The 15,862-nt window shown below is 36.7% G+C and overlaps 1 protein-coding gene across 5 annotated transcripts in view; it reads right to left on the bottom strand.

Annotated features, from left to right (window-relative positions):
* Window positions 1-15,862, bottom strand: part of ANKIB1 (ankyrin repeat and IBR domain containing 1) — a 116,859-nt gene that overhangs the window by 40,208 nt on the left and 60,789 nt on the right. For all 5 annotated transcript variants that reach the window (XM_019716702.3, XM_019716708.3, XM_019716684.3 and 2 more), the window contains 3 exons: window positions 8,308-8,425; window positions 2,908-3,116; window positions 2,473-2,561 (listed from right to left, as the gene is read on the bottom strand). In XM_019716702.3, coding sequence (XP_019572261.3) covers window positions 2,473-2,561; window positions 2,908-3,116; window positions 8,308-8,425 — 416 coding nt within the window. The remainder of the gene's footprint in view (window positions 1-2,472; window positions 2,562-2,907; window positions 3,117-8,307; window positions 8,426-15,862) is intronic.

A 15,862-nucleotide genomic window follows, 5' to 3' on the forward strand; every position in this document is an offset into this window, starting at 1 on the left:
CTATTAATCCTTATCAAGAAAAAATTTCCCACTAAATTTATACACATAACATGGAGTTGATGAGTGTTAGTAAAAGAAATCTGGGGCAAACTTTACTCATACTTTTATCTTGTAGGTCAGCTTCATAGATTATATGACAGATAGGTTCTCTCTGCTTATTTCCATGCTTAGGAAGATGATAATAATTAACATTCATTGAGTCGTTACTATGAGTATGTGCCAGGCCTTGTTCTAAGCATATATTACATATATTAAGCATATATTACATATATTAAGCCATTTAACAATAAACTGACAATAATCCTATGAAGTATTTACTATTATCAAAATGATATAAATTAGAAAATTGAAGCAGGGAGGTTATCACTTAACTAATTCAACAACTAATAAGTAGCAGGAAGGATATTCCAGGCTGGGTAAAAAATAGTAACTTCCCTTTCATTTAATTTCCCTCTTGGCATAGATCCTTCAAAGCATCTGGCTGGACTGATGAGATAAGGGGGTAGGGAAGCATAAAATAAATTGAGATGTTTTCAAATTATCTAAGGACCTTTAAAAAATTCTCCCTTGCTTCTTAGAAAGATGAGTTTCTTAATATGTGCCTATAAAATATGGAAAGACTGTAATTAATCTAAAAATGGCTTTATCAACATATGAATCACCCAAACTAACACTTGTTTTACTGGTACTTGATTTGGCAAGAACTACCAGGCAGGAGTGGGGAGGAGAATCTTAGGCAGGCTGATAAGGTACCATGGAAAACAATAATTAGATCTTTCAAATTTAAATCTTACCATAAACTTCTGAAGACTACTCTGTGATGAGTATGGGAGATGGTTCCTGTGACAGAAGTTAGGTGAGGAAGGTCAAGGAAGTTCAAAAAAATTTCAGTAAGTCCTGGGCGTGGGGTTGCGGGTGGGTGGGTGGGTGGGTGGGTAGTGGTGGTGGTTCAGTTTTGACATAGAAAGTAAGGTCAACAGTCGCAAACTTGGTAGAACCCCGATAACACTTCCAAATACAATATAGTTAACAATTTTAAGCTAAAGAAAAGTACCTGTGGAAGATTTTCTGCATCCAGAACTAAGTCAAAGTTTGCTTTGGGTTGTCAGCTCTGGCCCTTGCCAATCAGTTTTCCAGCATCAACTGTACTGATTTGATCCTACTAATTAGACTCTGAGTAGAGTATTAGTCTATGCTTTCTTAGCCAGATAAGAATTTCTTAGCCAAATAAGAATATCTCAACTAGATATTCTTATTTATTCTTACTGTTTTTAGAGTGGTATTTTTTCCCTTCTAAATGAAATTTTGCCTCCTACCCTGATTTGGAAAATAGATAAAGAAAATGTACTCAGAACGAAACCAGTGACAAAACGAAGATCAGTGGTTGTCTACAGATGGAGGGAGCGGGTGTTGGGGAGGGACAAGAGCGAGGCAGAGAGAGAAGGGCAGGTGGGATTTCAAGGAGAAATGAGGAAACTTTTGGGGGTGATGGATATTTTCATAATCTTGCTTGTGGTATGGTATACAAATGTCCAAACTTATCAAATCATTTATTTTAAAAATGTGGTTTATTGTATGTCAATTAGACCCCAACAAAGTTGTTTAAAAATACAATAGAAAATGTGCTCGTATTCTTGCTCTCTCACCCAACGCAGTGTTTGTTCTCCAGCACCCTACACTTGTACCCAGCACTCCATGAAAAAGAATAGCTTGAAAATTTTAAGATTTCCTTAAATAGCAATGACATGCTTCGCTTAGGTCATCAGTCAGTAGATTTATGTATCTCCAGAGAAAACATGATATTGCATTTATTGTTTATTTATTGATCACCTCCATTTTCTTTATAAACCTCCCTTGAGAAGTATAACATTAGGGCAAAATTAATGGATGGTAGGAAAATATAAGTCTTGGAAAGATAATGGTAAGGAGAATAGAGATAAATATGAGAAGCAAAATAAATTTTCCACTTGTAATACATACTCAACCATGCCTAGCAGAAATATCTAACTGAATTCATTAAAAAGGAATTTTAAACACCCATATTCTTCTTACAGATTTTCAAGGCTATTTGCTTGTCACAAAAAATTCAGACAAGGCATAAAAACAGAAGCTTAAAAATTCTTGGGATATAAGAAACTGATTGTTGATATTTAGGGGTAGGCTTGAAATTTACATGAGATGTAAGTTAAGCAAGTGTATTTACATATACTTACTTTGTTCCCTACAGTACCTTACCTTAAGCTAAATAACACTAAGTGTTAAATTAAATAATTTTACTAAGTTAATAGATGGGAAAATGTTAAAATATGAAAAATAAAATTCTTCCTTAGGACTAAAGTGTAATACATTTCAGTATAATTCTGAAATTAATATAGTAATCCATATCATTAAATATTGAAAGCAAATAATTTTATTACCAAATCAGAGTGCTATCATACAGTAAGAAATACTAAGCTGCATATATATACTCACGACTCCCAACATCCTCTACAGAAGTCATGTCCACAGGGCATATCCACCGGGTCTTCAAATACAGAAATAGTACACATACAAATGTCACACTGGAGATGAAGGAGAGCAATGATTTAATCAAACTCATACTTTGGAGAGAGGACAATACATGCATTTTTTCAGTTTAAGGTAAAAATATTAGCATAGTAATTATAAAAAGTCAAACTCTTAAATTCCAAATTTACGTATTAAATTAATCAGCAACTATGCATTTGGAAAAGGAAGTACAAGAAACAAATCGTTATAATCTATTCAGGTCAAGATCAAATTGCCCATTTCAAAGCAATATTCTTGTAATTGAATCTAAGAATATGACTAGAGGTTCCATGAAACAATATTAAATAATTAAAAAGGTACGTACAAAACTATGGAAGTATAGTGAATACCAAACCTTACCAAACTGGTGTCCAAATCCCCAGGAGATAAACTTATTTCATCTGGAGAGGTGACGGAAGAGCGTGTAGTCCTTGGAGTTCTCGGAGAAGGGAGCGTGTCCCAGGCATTATACCCACTTGGTGGTGGAGTTGGCATTTGAACACCTGATCGTTGGCAGCAGTTCTCCGGGTTGGACATCCAAGCTTCAAGTAATTTCTCCCTGTCCCAGTCTTTAAGAAAAATGGAATAGATATCTCTCAAAAAACAGAAAATAGTTTTTTAAAATACCGTATTTCTTCACGAAAGAAAGTGAAGATGAAGAGATCTACGTCATAGAAGAAAGAAAAATTATTTTATATCAAAGCAATAATTGCAAATGAATATTCTGGTATGTTATAGCCATTAATGTTTTTAAACAGAATTCAAACTTTTATAATATACCATGGCTTACAACCATGTCTATATCTAACCATATGGTACAAATCTAACAATATGGTCCAAATTTCCAGTCATTTCTACTAATAAACAAAGGAGGTGGCTCATCACTTTCAGAATTTACTAAATATTTATTGGCATAGTTTCATTTAGCTGTTTTATTCTTTACTCTTTCAAAAATATGTTAGTTTGCAATTGGCCTCACTGCTGTCAAGTTGTAAAATGATTACATGGCTCACGATAAACAAATCAAAATGCCCAGCAAGTTCTAAAACTCATTTGATAAACAGTTTTAAAGCAAAAGGAACTTCTGAAGGGATTATGGTTATAAAGCTTTAGTGTATTATGTATAAATTCTGTATTAAGTGAGCTCCAATATGGCTTAACTGAAAAAGATGATCTTCTATTACTTCTAACTAACACTTTTAAAATAGCCAAGTGAAGTATGTTATTATAAAGTCCAGAGCCATAAAAATCTAACCCTTTAAAACAATAAACTAATATGTATAACCAATTATTTTGCTAGGTGTTTTATACATAGTATTTCATTTATTCTTCCCAAAAAACTTTTCAATCATTATTTAGGTGAAGAAACCAAGACATAGGGAAGTTATATAACCTGCCCAGCCTCAGACAGATAGCGAGGGATTTGAAACCAATTTTGGAAACTCCAAAGCCTGTGTTCTTCCCACTAGAGGATCGGGTCCAGAGCAGCACAGTTAATGATTCAGTGTAGACTCATTCTATACAATTTTACAGCTCAAATACAAATAGCTGTGGAAATTTACTAAACAAGACTTTTTCAGTCACGTTAAGTCAATGTATTTGGTGATGTAACAGGATAATTACTACTCAGACATCCAATGAAGACAGAAGGAGTGTTATTTCCAGCTGTGTAAACCATATGTGCAAAGGCACAGAAGTATAATGGAGAGACAGGAGCAGTTCTCTAAAGTTACAGTATAGCATGTGATGGTTTGGGCAGATGGAAAATAAGATTAGAAATAGGGATCAGATTACAAAGAGGAAGAAATATCCAACAACTGAAAAAAAAAAAACGCCTATGAGGAGTCCAGTGCAGGAAATGTTGCTAAATGGACCTCACTGCTTTGATAGGTCACTACTTACTTTAAAAGTTAAAATCACTTTTCTTAGAAAAGTAGGATTGTTTTTCAAAAGTCTCCATTATGTCACTTTCTCATAAAGGAAAAAAAGAGCTGCTATAATTCATATACTCAGATTAAACATGTTACATTTAGTCTTATCGACTACAAATATTTTTCAGCTCAATTTGTGCTTGGATTCTATCACCATTCATTTAGCAAATAATTCTGAATGCCTTTTATGTGCCATGCACTATGTCAGGCAGTAGGGAAACAACGGGAGGAAAAACCAGGCACAGCTCTTGCCTTCCTGGAATTTATGGTCTAATAAGGAGAAAGACAGTAAGTAAAACCAATACATTTAAAAAAATCATCAGTGTCAGAAGCAACGTGAAGAAGAGGCAGAGAATCCCAGTCAGGGAGGTCAGAGAAGCAGACTCTGGTTAAATGACCTGGAGCGTCCATCTGAAGGGTGAGTGGGACTTAACCAGGTAAAAGGGAGTGGAGAAAACATTCTCAACAGATGGTACACAGCGTATTCAAAGGCCTGTGGCAGGAGGGAAGGTGGCATCCTCGTGAAAGTGAAAAGGTCAGTGTAGCTGAAGCATGGTGACCAGAGGGGAAGCACTGTGTGAGACGAGGCTGAAGAAATAGGGGCTCGGCCATGCAGGACTTTATTTAGTTAACAGTTCTATCATCAGCTGAGGAGTAACAGGAAGTCAGTGAAAAGTTGGGTGTGGGGTTAGGAAGGACGGGTTTTCACAATTACATTTGAAAAGATCAATCTCACTACAGTATGGAAAAACAAACAAACAAATGAAGAAATTGGTTAGGGCAAGAGTTGGAGGGCAAGGCTGACCAGATAGGAAGCTACTGGGTAGTATAAGTGAGAGATGACGGCAGCTAGGGCTAGGTGCGTGGTTGTAGTGAGATGAAGAGAAAGGGAGAAGTTTACAATTTGGGAGGTGAAATCGACCACTTGGTGACAATAGGATATAGGGTCTGAAGGAGACGAAATGTCAAAGTTGGTGTCCCAGGTTACCCTGCTGCTATTTATGTAAATGGGGAATACTAGAGAACCAGGTATACGTGGGAGAACTAATTTTAGTTTTAGACATGATGAGCTTAAGGTGATTTTGAGATGTCCTTAGAGGTGCTTTCAAATAAGCATTGATACATAAGGGTATGGAGGACAGAAAAAGAGGTCTAGTCCAGAGGAAGCCTTGGGAGAAGACATCATTTCCTAGGAAGAGAAGATGTGGACCAAAAATGTTTAATTACCTATAGAAGACGATGAGCCTCCAAAGGAGCTTAAAAAAATACTTCAATACAAATTTACTCTAAGCACAAGACAAATTACCCTTGGTCTCATATTTCGTAAATTTTATTTATTTTCTCATCAGGTATTCAATTATACAAGTTACTTTTATTACTGAGGAAATACTCAGAGAATGACCTTTGTATTCTTACAGAGTCCTCCCTTAAAATTCAATTACTATTTAGTAAATACTGCCAAACATTTCTGTCTTTTGCTTAATCAACATCAACTTCATTACTTTGGGACTAAATTTGACAATACATAATACAATACTGAAATCCTTTTCTTGTATAAAGTTGAATGAATGTTACCAAGGATACAATCTATAAACCTTCCAAATGCTTCAGTTTAATAGCTCTGAAACAGAGTCTGTCCTGGTTTTGAGAGCAATTAGTGTAAATTGTAGCTCTGTGCACTGTCTGTGTGATTCACTAACATAATTTATCTCGGTACAGCTTATTTAATTATGAAATGTCACTGATATCATGCAAACAATACAGAAGAGATGTAAGTTTGAAAAACCTGCATTAGCCTCTATTTTATGCCTTAATGGGGGAATGAATTATAGACCTCTTAAGTAAGCTATCAAAAAAGTTAGGACAGATGCCAAGTACGAAAATTCAATTAGATATTAGAATTGACCCATTATGTGAAAGAAGTAACTCAAAAAAATATCAACGGAGTAAAAAATGAAGTTGATCATTTAATAATACTTGATATAATGTGTAAACAAATAGAGATGAAAATGTTCCTTTTAATTACAGTGAAATTACTGGTAAAGTTAACCTTAGATCCTACATAATATTTTAACATCAGAGTTGTAATATTTATATATTCTAGCTGAATGTAGATACCTGTGTTAGAAATGGCTGTAGTATACAAAAATGCTGCAGTGTACAACTGTTACTTGCAGTTAACTGTGGCTATGTGTCTGAATTTGCAGGAGTGATGATATATGCCATGTCCAGGCCTGGCTCAAAAACTTCCCACATTTTTTTCTCCATGCTCTTTCCGCTTTCTGACTGATTGGCTGGAATGGAGAGAATCCCCAGGGCAACCTCAGAAACCACTTTAAGATGGCAGAGTCTCAGTCAGTTAGGGCCCTTGAATAACCGTGCGGAGCAGAGCCCCTGTCCCACTCCGAACCATAACCAGGAACACTTTGGACTATTACATGATTAATACATGTTTACTCTGGTTGAATGGCCAGGGTAATTAGATGAATGTTGGTGCCCCATGTATGAAGACAGTGGGAGAAATGAAGAGTTCAGGCTCGACATCCTTAGATTGAGGAGAAAATGTTAAATAGGCATTTAGAAATACAGCCTCAAAAACTTTATTAAAGTCAGGTTGTAGACACACTCTTTATCGTTCAGGTGGTGTTTGAAACCATTGGTTTCATTAGATAAACATGCACACAGCAGTGTTTCTTAGAAAGTGGTCTACTCAATAAGCTGGTTTGCAACAAACTTTTTTTGCCTCACCCTCACCTAGACAGACTCTCTGGAAGTAGTCCTAGGAATTTCTGGTTAGTTTCCCAGGAAACTCTTATTAACATTAAAATTTAAGAGTCACTAGTATATAAAGTGGAAGAGTGTCACAGTATAGAACCCTGGGAAGTATCAATATTGAAGGTACCAATTCTGGAGGGTTATATACCAAATTATTCAGAGTGGTGATCAAGAGACGATGAAATATGAAATTTTTAATTTTCTTGTGATCAAAAGACTGTATCAAAAATTGTGGAAGCTGACATTCTATTTTAGTATAGATGAGCTAAAGATTTATAATTAAAATAGACAGGTAAGCCTCAAATTGACTGGATTAGAATAGCTATTTACCTCTCTTTTTAAAAAATAATTTTTAAATCAGAGAAAACTTGTCTTTGACACCAGCCAAAACATCAAATATCAAGGGTGCAATGACAGTGTCCAACTCAGCATGTGACAACTCGCAGTATGGCTGTCTTAAGTATCAGAGAACTTAAAACAAGCTGAGTACTTTTCCTTAGTGAAGTTAGTAATGTTCTCAAAACAAAGCAAAGCAAAACAAAACAAAATAAAAAACAAAACAAAAACTAAAAACCGAACCTTAAGAGGGACAGTATATTCTTTTGTTGACTCTACAATTTCACTTTGTGCATTTCATGGTGAGACACAGCTTTTACATAAAATAAACTGACAATACTAATACCACAATTGTTAAGTATTTAGTTGACTTCAGTAACAACAATGTTAAAACCAGGTCTACGACTATGGGTTATAACTCTCAATCTTGCTTGAATAAGACACATTTCCAAAATTAGACAATCTGTAAGTTGATTCAGTATCTTGATTTTTAAACAGAAACTTTGTATTTCTCCTCTATGATTTAATAGCCAGTTTATATTTCAAAATACACAATGCTATGAAGATACTGAGTACTGTAGTAACCACTGCACAAAAAACAACTTAGGCTTGTTTAACAAACTACTTTGTTTTATATTAAAATAATAAAATAGCCATTTTCTAACTGAAGTTTCAAAAGGCACCCATGTTATCACAAGCATTACATTTCTTTTATTACCATGAGCTCGAAGTAAAGCTTCAGCAGTAAAGAGTGGAGCCTGAAGCATGTCTGCAGTTTCCACAATAAGCATATCCTTCAATCTACGAAGATCCTGAGGCCTTAATCCTTCATATGGCTTTGAAAAGAAAAACACAAAGTTAAATTGGGTATTATACTCTTAGGAAGTTTAAATGCCTATGAACAAATATATTATATGATTATCATTTTAATCTTTCAGTTTCAGTTTGGTTATTCAAGTTCAAAAGGCTCTGTATGCTGCACTAGCATGGATTTCAAACTACTCTTTCACAAGTCTTTTTTTTAAGCTGGAAAGTGGATACCAGGGCTCATGCACCATATCATTTTAAAATAAAAGTATCATACTGTTATGACAAGACCATCTTACTTTACAGTTTTGAAATTTTTTAATACAGAAAAAGTATTAGGAAAAAAACCCCTATAATCCCACTGAGCAATAATCATGATTAAAGTTCTCAAGTATTTTTATACAGCCTTTTTGCACATCAATTGTGTATGATACATGTGTTCATTTAGGCAGTTTTAATCACTGAACTACCAAACATTTGCACTTTATTAAGATCCAATTTGGATTGCTAGTGGGATTATATAATACCTATTAATTACTTTGGAGAGAAGTGACGATGCCATTCTATTCAGACTTCTCACTCATAAAGATATTATTTCAATATATTTATTCAAGTGTGCATTAATGCTCCTTAGTTTTCTTCATATAGGTGATGTATTATCCAGGTTTTTTGTTCTTTTGGTATCCTTTATCTTTTTTTTTTTTTTTTGGCTTTTAACAGAAAACATATAAAGAATAAAATCACGTGTCTCATTATTCAGAAACAATTATCGATAACATTTTTTGTCTTAATTGTTTCAAGTCCTTTCTAAAACAAAATGAAACAAGAGAAGCAAAACCTTATGATTTGTGACATGTTTTCCCATTATATTTCCCTAATCTTCCTCATTCTTGCCTGTGGCAATCGGTACTATGAATTTGATTTACAGCTGTCATACTATTATGGCACAAAATCATGTATATATATCACTAGGCAATCTGTTTTTCTTTATTTTTATTCAGTACTGCATTTTCATTATTAATATTGATACACCTATCTATTTCAATACTTTAAATAGATATAACCAGCTTACTGTACACATAGAACTAAAGGCCGTAGCTTAAAGATCAGTAGAAATTGAGACAACCAAGATGACACAGTAGGTAAATGCTGCGTTTACCTTCTCTCACAACCATATCAAAATTACAACTAATCTACAAAACAATATTATTGAGAATCGACTAAAATCAGGCTGAAATGAAGTCTTTCAACCAAGGACTTGCAGAAGAAGCCACCTTTAGATTGGTAGGAAGGTCAGAGACGCGCAATGGGCTAGCCCCACACCTGCGTGTGACCATTAAAGATTGGGGGGGATATTTTGGCTGTGGGAGTCCCCACCATCCCCCAGAGGAGTGAGAGGTCCCAGCCCAGGGTTCCAGTGCTGGGGAGAGAAGGCCTCATAAGCTTTGCTTGTTAAAACCAGTGGAGATTGTGACTGAGTGAGACTGAGTACAGCTGCACTCCCAGGCGCTTCTCCTAAAGGGACCCCGCACAGACTTACCCACCAACGGAAATACTCTGAGCTCCAGCCCTGGGGCAGCAGCTGGAAAAGTGGCAGGGACATATTGTGGGGAACTGAGTTGTCTGGCTTGGGATGGGGAGCTGGAAAGATGGCTTTCTCCTGGATGGAGGAACTGGTGGAGGCCATTGTTTCTTTGTTGAGCCCTCCCCTTACCTGGTGCACGAACACGAACACAGGCGGCCGCCATATCTGAATCTCCGCTGTTAGTTCGCCATGCCCTGGCGATTTGAGACCTGGCTCCACCCAACTTTCGGGCACACCCAGGCTGCTTTCAGTGGCTTTTTCATGCAGATCGCCTGCCTTGGCTCAAGCTGCAGACTTTCCTAGGGTTTCTCAAAGGTTTGCGGAACCCAGACAAGCAGCATCTGGCTTGAGCATATTGGGTACCTCTGGCTGAGCAGCCCTAAGCATGGCACTAGTGGCACTGGCCTTGGTTCTAGGCTTGGCCTCTCAAGGCACATCCAAGAACGGCAAGGGCGGCAGCCATCTGCAGATTTCTTTCTGGCTCCCGCTAGGTGGCCCCAGGTGGGGCATGGGCTGTGGCTGAAGTAGACCTACAAGGAATCACCTCCAACGTGGTCCTGGGGCTGGCGCCCCCAATGGCCAGCTTCAAAACGAGCTGAAGCATCACTCAGCCACTTCCAAGTATGACACACCCAAGGGGCGGATTGGCAGGCACCAGAGTCCTGCTGAAGCAGACGCTGCTCCATAGGATCAGCCCCTGCACAACAAGTCTTCCACCTTAGTCAAGGCCAGTCCTCACAACCAGTGAGCCTGAGGGTCAGCCCTCCTATTGATGTGCAATTATCAACCAAGGCTCAACTACAAGAGATAGGCACACACAACCCATACAAGGGATATACCTGGAGCGTGTGGCTCAGGTGACCAGAAAGACTGCACCACTGAATCCCACCACACACCTACTACATAAGGCCATTCTACTAAGACCGGAAGACATAGCAGGTCTACCTAATACATAGAAACAAACACAGGGAGGCAGCCAAAATGGGGAAACAAAGAACATGTCCCAAATGAAAGAACAGAACAAAGCTCCAGAAAAAGAATGAAGCGAAATGGAGATAAGCAGAGTTCCAAATACTGGTTATGAGAATGCTCAATGATCTCAGGGAGAACTTCAACAGAGAGGCAGGAAGCACAGCAATGGAGATGGAAACCATAAAAAAGAACCAATCAGAAATAAAGGTTACAATAATGGAAACGAAGAATATATTACAGGGAATCAACAGTAGATTAGATGAAGCAGAGGATCCAACCAGCAATGTAGAAGATAAGGTGGCAGAAAACACCCAACTAGAACAGCAGAAAGAAAAAAGAATCCAAAAAATTGAGGAGTGTTTTAGGGCGTCTCCGGGACAATATCAAGCATACCAACATTGCATTATAGGTGTACCAGAAGGAGAAGAGCGAGAGCAAGGAACTGAAAACCTATTTGAAGATATAATGATAGAAAACTTCCTTAACCTGGTGAAGGAAATGGACATACAAGCCCAGGAAGCACAGAGAGTCCCAAACAAGATAAACGCAAAGAGGCCAACACCAAGACACATCATAATTAAAATGCCAAAGACTAAAAACAAAGACAGAATCTTAAAAGCAGCAAGAGAAAAGCAGTTAGTTACCTACAAGAGAGCCCCCATAAGACTGTCAGCTGATTTCTCAACAGAAACTTTTGAGGCAAGAAGGGAGTGGCAGGAAATATTCCAAGTGATGAAAAGCAACGACATACAACCAAGATGGTTTTACCCAGCAAGGCTGTCATTTAGTATTGAAGGACAGGTAAGGAGCTTCCCAGACAAGAAAATGCTGAAGGAGTTCATCACCAGAACCAGTATTACAAGGAATCTTAGAGGGACTTCTTTAAGATGGATGGGGGCTAAGGATGGGTGAAAGGAGAAGGGATTAAGAAGTACAAATTGGGTGTTATACAGTAGTCATGGGGATGCAGGGTATAGAATAAGGAATATAGTCAATAATATTGTAATAACCAGGTATGGTGCCAGATAGGTCCTAGATCTATCAGGGTGATAGATGGGAATGGGGTTGGGGACAGGGTGAAAAAGGTGAAGGCAATAAGAAATACAAATGGATAGTTTATAGAGCATGGGGAATATAATCAACAATGTTGTAAAGATCACGTGCCATACGGGCACTGGACTTATCAGGGGGATCACATCATAGACTGTGTAGATGTCTATACATCTTAAGAGCTGAAGTAGAATAATACTGAATGTCAACTATAACTAAATATATACGTATACATAGTCATGGGATGTGGAGTACAACATAGGAAAGTTAGTCGATGTTCTTGTAATAGCTATATAAGATGTCAGAGGGGTAGTAGCTTGGGGGGTGGGTTATCACTTCATGTGGGTTTAAATGTCTAACTATTATGTTGCTTTGTACACCTGAAACTAATAAAAAAGATAAATTTAAAAAAGAAAAAAAAATCAGTAGAAATTACCAAGTACTTATCAGAATAACAACCACTGAAGATGTCCACTGGTAGTATCTGTCACAGTCTCCAGAGCTCTGTGCTCTGTGGGCAGTTAGCAAACCTCATCCACTGCAGTTGATTTACAGATGTTTTAGAATTAGATATTATCTTTATTTATTGCTTTTTTTTTTTTTTTTTTTTTTTGGTATGATTGAAACCATTTCATTATTTCTTAGTTAATCCCATATGACTGGGACTTATTCACCAGGGATAATTACTCAGTTGACTTGATAAGTTTCTTGATCTTTAGATGTCTTCTGGCAGGAATCCATATACATAAGGAGAGTATTAATGACAGAAAAGATTGACAGACTTGACTGCATAAATATCTGCCAAGATTTAAACATAAAAATTGTATTACTTTTAATATCTAGCAAAGTGGCCAAGGTTAAAAAAGAAGACAATACTCAATATTGGTACGGTTGCAGTGAGATGGCCCTCTGATATACTGTGGGTAAAATAAAAATCAGTATATCGTTTAACAATTAAGCATGAATCACAAGTCTTTAAAACATTCATCTTTTGACCCAGTAATTTCACTTGTAGGAATCTATCCTAAGGTATAATCATAAATGTGGACAAAATTGGTAACGTGCAATGTTCGTTATAAAAGTGATAAAATACAAGTCACCCAAATGTACATTAAGGAAGTTATAGGACATCTACAGATTAAAACAGTCAGCAGTCATTCAAAATGATTTCCACGATGAGTTTGTAAATACCAAAAAGTATTAAGAAAAAAAAACAATAAGATGTAAAATATACAACATCATCCCAGTGATAAAAAATGGAAGGTGATCTTGGTCAATGTTACAAGGATTATTTATAAGTGGTAGTAATGGACATTTTAAATTTTCGTTCTGCTTCTTTTTATAAAAAACATGTTTTGCAGAAAAAAATTAATTAAAAATAAAAGAAAAATCACTGGGGATGTTAAAGAGCTTTCAACATTGGTGGAGCACACATTCAATCAGTCTGCAGTGCTATTCCTTTCAAAAATGGTGGTGAAGACTTACACTAAATACATTTCACATCACATTGCATCAACAGCCTACCACACCTATGTATGCATTCAGCTATACTGCCATGAATCTCTACATATACAGGTATCAAATGAACTTAACTAGGAAAAGAAATGAAAATTTAACCTATTCTATACAGGGATAACATTAACTACAAGAAAGAAAAACCCTGCAATTTAATCCAAACTATAGTTTACAAAGCCCCCCAAATCATCATGTACAGTTTGCTTTTAAGCTCATTTACGAACCACACTTTCCCTTTAAAAAAACTAACAAGTCCTTTAATGATTAAATTTGTAGTACTCACTCTAGTGTAGAAGTTATATACTACATATAAAATTGCTTCTAGAAAATGTGCTCCAAGTTCAAACTTGGGACTCCAGGTATCTCTCCTGAATCAGGAATGAGAGTGAATATTTCCTGATATTCCCAGTGGTGTAACTGTGTATTTCCTAGTAGTATTTCCCAAATGTTCTTTTTTCAGATTAGTGATCATTCTATCTCATTTATGTTGAGCAAAATAAGATTTGACTTCATATACATTAAGAAAGGAATAATACAAAATAATCTGCATAGATTAATTTTTTAATGCAGTTTTAAACCTAAATAGGTTACACTGGAAGAAATAAAGTTCTTGAAGGAGAAAGACATACTGCCTTCATGGACCCGTTACCATATTCACTCCGAGCCTCTGCAATGGAACTATAATTAGGTCATGGAAAGCATTTCAATGCATTGCTCATTCCCAAGTGGGCACTAGCCTTCTCTTCTGCAGGAAGGACTAAAATGAAGGTGCCTTTCTCTTTCCTGTTGCAAAGATAAACTGCTTCTATTTTCAGACTAAATACAAAGCAGCAATAACCTTCAAAGCAGTCAGCACTGATACAAAGAAAAAGGAAACTCATTTAAAAAGAGACAGCCAGAATGAAAGTACCTCTTTTGCATCAGCACATGCTACTGTTACCAAAATACCACTAAAGAAACAGCCCAACATACAAACTGCACTACTTTGATACCATGTATAAAGTGACAGTATTTTCAAAGAAAACTGTTGGAGAAAAGACTATGACAGAGGAGTTATGAAAGAAGTATCTGTTCTTATTCCCCCCCTCCACAATGAAAATAGCTTTCCCCAAATTACATAGGTAAAACATGTTCACTACTACAAAATGAAAAAAAAAAGTACTTATTAACCAAATATATTGGTAACTGCTAAAATTTTAGAAGAAAGACTCTCAGGGAAAAGAGGATATTTTCAATCCCTCTTAATATGGATCTCGCATTAGCTGATCCATGCTTGAGCTTCGCCTGGGAGAGAGGAGGGACAAGAACAGCTAGAGAAGGCCTTTAGGATTCTCAGATCATCCCCTTCCTTTCAGCTTCTTCTCTCTTTATTCAGTGGTTCTAGCCTGGAGATCAAGACCTAGGCTACCTTGATTGTACTTTGAGCTAAGAGGAAGGCAGCTGCTCCTCCAGAGTAGGTTAAACCTTATGCTAACTGGGGTGGCCAGCTAAGGCAAAGCCCAGTATATGGGTCTCCACCAGAAAAAGAGCTGGAGCCTTCCTACGTTACAGGCTGGAGAGAGGGTGCAGAAGGGGGAGGAGTTCTTTAGATGGCTTTCATAGCAGCACATTGCTCAGTTTCCCTCCACGTAGCCAGTCCACTTTGCAGAGCCTGCCCTCTACTAGTTTCTCTGTTCTTTCTTTGAAGGTTTGAATAAATTGAACATGCTGCTCACAGCCATCATTCTAACACATTACTTGTTTTTATTTCTTTATAGCAGTTACCATTCTTAGAAAATTGTGCTCTTTATTTTTTAAACTTATTTGTGTGTGTCTCTCTCCAGGAGAGAGAGGAATATAAGCACCTAGAAGGTAGGGGCTTATCTTTGTTCTTCACTGTGCCTCTAAGCTCCTAAGTCAGTGTCTGGCAGAGCAGTCAATCAGTGTTTTGTTGAATGATGGAATGAAGAAGTGGACTTTAATCACCTGGAGAAAACGACTAAGTTAAAATGTGTCAAGAAAAAATTATCAGATATAATATTATACATACTGTCAAGAATATTAACTGAAGTCAAAAACTTAACTAAAATAAACACCTCACCTCGGGAATATAAATTTTAAAAAGTACCTAATTGTAGCTTAATACAATCACATAGCAGGCCATGCAAAACTACTACCACAGGCAGAATAATCCAAAAGTTGGTCAGAATTTAATTTGAAGGTAAGAAAATGAGTTTAAAAAAGCATTGATTTTAATATTGTTCTAAAACTCACATAACTTAAAATTAACTATTTTAAAGTGTACAATTCAGTGGCCTCTAGTATATTCACAGTGTTGCACAACTACTACCTGTATCTAGTTCCA

This window comes from Rhinolophus sinicus, chromosome 4, assembly GCF_057876585.1.
Source record: "Rhinolophus sinicus isolate RSI-liver-muscle chromosome 4, RSI-T2T, whole genome shotgun sequence".
In the NCBI taxonomy this organism is placed as follows: domain Eukaryota; kingdom Metazoa; phylum Chordata; class Mammalia; order Chiroptera; family Rhinolophidae; genus Rhinolophus; species Rhinolophus sinicus.